Genomic DNA, 3,842 nt, shown 5'->3' on the forward strand with positions numbered 1-3,842 from the left:
TAAAAAACAGGAACAGCACACACCAACTGCTGAAACTTCCTTAGCCTGACAAAGGGTTTTTGAACCCAAAAGCTTGCTTAATAATTGTTTTCCAACTATTTAAGTTGGTGTAATAAAAGATATCAGATTCACCCAAAGAACCTTGTCTGCTTTAGAAAACAGCATTTGGATTTGATTCTTCTGCACTGCTGTGTTAGAGGTTTCTTTAATATCTATGATTTGGGTTGATTTACAAGTTCAGGGCTCTACACCGCCACACTTGTATGTCATTTAGTAGTCGTCACAGGAAGGCAGCTCTTGAGGACAACTGTAAAGAAGCTGCCCTCTCGGTGGTTCACCTCTCTCAACAAGGCCACTTACAGGTCAGAGTCAGGAGCCCATGTTTTTTTCCTTTGCTCTCTGAATGAAAGTTCTTTTCCAACCCCACAAGGAGTGTGAAGATCCTTATAATTTTCTATCATTCACAATTCAACCCCACAGTGATGGGCACGACTCCTTTTTGGGGCCAACGTGAATGCTCTATAGCTGTATAAAGTACCCGTCTTCCTAAGAAACAGGCACATAGTCTCCATTGCAAAACCCAGGCTAGGATTTGAATGCCAGTCTTCCACACCATGCTACCAGGAGGCCTCCAAGTTGAGCAACAGGCCATAATACAAAGGGTAGAATTACTTAATATTATTTTCAGACTGCACAAGTCCATTCGGCCATCCTCACTAGGAGTAAACTACCTGAGTTTGTATGGTTATTGTGGTACTTTGGATTGATCCCTAAAATCAACTACAGGGAGAAGAGAGTTTGCAGGTTACCACAAGAAACCTCAGTTGTTGGCTGCAAATTGGAAATCTAAGCCTTGTTAGAGATAAGTGTTTCCGTTTGCCTAATCAGGTCAGAAGAGGGGTGGAGATACAGGGGCAAAAAGTTTATGTCTTAAGAGAAGCAAACTAAATTCTCATAGGGCTTGAAATAAAAAATAAATAAAAAAAAAAAAGATTGGACTTGAGGAAGGGTGTGCAGAAAGTCAGCAGCTGTTTGAATACTTCTGTTTGACTCTCCCTGGTGAGGTCACCAGAGACTGAGCACATCTTTGGACCAGTTCCCCAAAACCAAGCACAGATTTGGAAGTTGTAAGCATAACCCTTGGGCGTATGTGTGGGGAGGGGTTGTCAGGCCCAAATGCCACATTCCATCCTGAGTCACTTAAAGGCTCATAGAAGGAGCACTCAGGCTCTCAAAAAGGAAAAAGTTACATGCATTGACTGATCCTGCTTCCTGTAACCTAAGCTAAATGATCCCCTGAGAGGGTTCTTCTGGGACACATCTCTGAAGAGCCCTTGCACATCTCTTTGGAGGAAACAGCTCCACGCACACTACCAACCAAGCCGGTTTCAAAAGACAATCCAGACTACCCAAGCAGGCAGGAAGCTGACAAGACTGCAGCCAAGAGCGTGCCACTCATCTGCTTACTTTGTTCACGGTCTTCTCTGGCGTTTTCACTGGCGGCTCAGCCTGTTTGCCTTTCTTTGACGGTGTCCGCTTTATTTTTGGTGAATGAAACTTGTCTATCAGCTTCATGGTGAATGAGGAGAGATGGGAGCGCTGAGAATCTGAAAAGAAGCACAGAGATGAATTATGAGATGGGGGTATATTTGCCTGGGGCAGGCTGGTGGCACTATCAACCTATCTACAGGGGCAGACTCCGAAACACAGAGTAGGCCTGGTAAATGTACGGGGTAGGGACAGGACCAGAACACGTGAAAGCCAGTCATCACTCATCACCCCTTCTCAACCCAGACACAGCTATTGTGAAAGGCAGACAGATGAGCAATGGGGCTGCTCTTCTTCCATTATTTAACGAACCAATTGCCTCCAATTATTTCCTATATAGTACTTTTCCTCAGTAGGTCTCAAAGAGGTAAATCATTATCCCTATTTGGCAGACAGGGAAACTGAGCCTGAGAAACCACCTGACTTGCCTGCAATCACCCAGTAGGCTCACGACAGAGCCAGGAATAGTGCTGTGGTCTCCTGAGTGCCAGGCTGATACTGAACTCACCAGGAAACAAAGTCTTTAGTGCTTTTGGTATGACAAGTCTGACCCAAGTTGTTTCAACGCTGACACTGGGTCTCAGCTCAAAAAGGACCATGAGAAGGCAAGTCTGCTCCCATATCGGTCACTCTTACAGAAGTTTAATTAGAGAACTGAGTAAAGCAATATCCTCATGGAAGAACACACTTCTGTTTGGGGGAAGCAAATCAAGTGTTTTTGAGCTTTGTGAGCATCTGAAAAAGAAAGACTTCCAAAGGTCTACGGTCCTGTTCCTTACAGACTTGCTGTTGGGATATTTTTTACTGTTCAGCTCTGAAGCTAAATAAAACTGCCGAACAGCGAGCAAGCTGGAGGGTATTTTAAGCAAAATGCATTTTAAGAGGTGAGATGGTGACCAAGAAAACTGCACTGGCAGGCAGTGGACTTGCCTTCAAGATCATTGTTGGTAGAAGCAAACGTCTCCCCTTAACCTTCCCTCATGCTGGGAATGGACTGCCCAAGTAAGAGAGAGATGGTTCCCACGTAGGCGCTGCTGCAGGTCGACTTCAAATAAGCAGATTTGACTCAGCAGCCTCTACCACTCGGCAGCTAAATATCACAAAGCCACGCTAACGCTACTCCACGTTCACCAAGTGCTAACCACAATGTGGGGGAAGGAGCCTCCCACGCTTTCTTCCTTAAATTCATTACTAGCCCTGCTGAGTAAATCACATCAAACTCCCTCCTCTTCATGCCACCTTCACTAGGGGCAGCTACACCAAATAAAAAGATACTTTAGGTTAAGTTTTTACAGGCCTTAAGCTCTGTGGTCACTGGTTACATCTGGGCAAGAGAAGAAACTGCATTCCTAGCAGCTACCTTCGATCAGTATTTAGTCCAAACACAAATGTCTTGCTCCACAAAGCGTGGAAAGGCCACTGTCAGGCTGAAAATAGCGGCAGCTGTATAAAAATAAGCTTTTACTGAGCTTGAGACCAAGAGCAACACCTCAAAATCTTACAGCAGAAACAGACTGTAGCATGCACGCGCGCGCGCGCACACACACACACACGCACTTACTTCCTCTAGCATTTGTCACCAAAGCATTATAGGTGAGCCTGGAACTGCTAATGACCAAATGTGGAGGAGGCAACACACCCAGTAAACCTGGTTAGTCGATGCCTCTTTTTGCAAGCTAATAAAGTCACAAGGAAAAAAAAAGCCAGCATAAAGAATGAAAAGGAAACTTTGGTACTAAAATATGCAGATTTGGTTTTTAAAAACAGGATCCAAAATCAGGTGCTGAACTTTATTTACTGCAGTATGAAAGCAAAGATGCTATTGTAGGCACTTAAATCCAGATGCAAGCACTTGAATAAAAGTGGACTGTCAAACTCAGTAAGCACGTCCAGCTCCCATTCATTTCACCAAGTGGTCAGTGCCTCCAAAAATCAAGTCCCTGTTACCAAGCACCTAATCCTTAGAAGGCCAAATCTGACATTTTGGGGTGCTGGATACTAATGTAGGTAGGAAAAGTTAAAATAGAAGATTTTTTTAAACACTTCCATGGACCCATTTTATGGCACAGGAGGCATCTTTCAACTTCCTCTCTCTCTTTCCATATACGAGTAAGCTCGATCAACACTGGAAGTAAAGAAGAAAAAAAAACTGCCAATACACAGCAGTGTGAGCACAAGAAATGCAACTGATTGAATCAAATCCATGTTCAGGTTTCAAGAAAAGGCAGTAAGAAGACGGTGCCCTTCAGCCGAGACTCATGCACTAAGCTTATTAACAGAAAGGGATGGCTGTT

At 44.2% G+C, this 3,842-nt stretch overlaps 1 protein-coding gene across 1 annotated transcript in view; it reads right to left on the reverse strand.

The window, feature by feature from the left end:
- RAPGEF1 (Rap guanine nucleotide exchange factor 1) overlaps nt 1-2,490 on the reverse strand; it is an 80,721-nt gene extending 78,231 nt beyond the window's left edge. The window contains exons 1-2 of the mRNA XM_019510300.1: nt 2,479-2,490; nt 1,468-1,680 (exon numbers count right to left, since the gene is read on the reverse strand). Of these exons, the coding sequence (XP_019365845.1) occupies nt 1,468-1,680; nt 2,479-2,490 (225 nt within the window). The remainder of the gene's footprint in view (nt 1-1,467; nt 1,681-2,478) is intronic.
- Between the last annotated feature and the right edge of the window lie 1,352 nt (nt 2,491-3,842).

The sequence above is a fragment of the Gavialis gangeticus genome, unplaced genomic scaffold (assembly GCF_001723915.1).
Source record: "Gavialis gangeticus isolate Ggan-Ray unplaced genomic scaffold, GavGan_comp1, whole genome shotgun sequence".
Lineage (NCBI taxonomy): Eukaryota > Metazoa > Chordata > Crocodylia > Gavialidae > Gavialis > Gavialis gangeticus.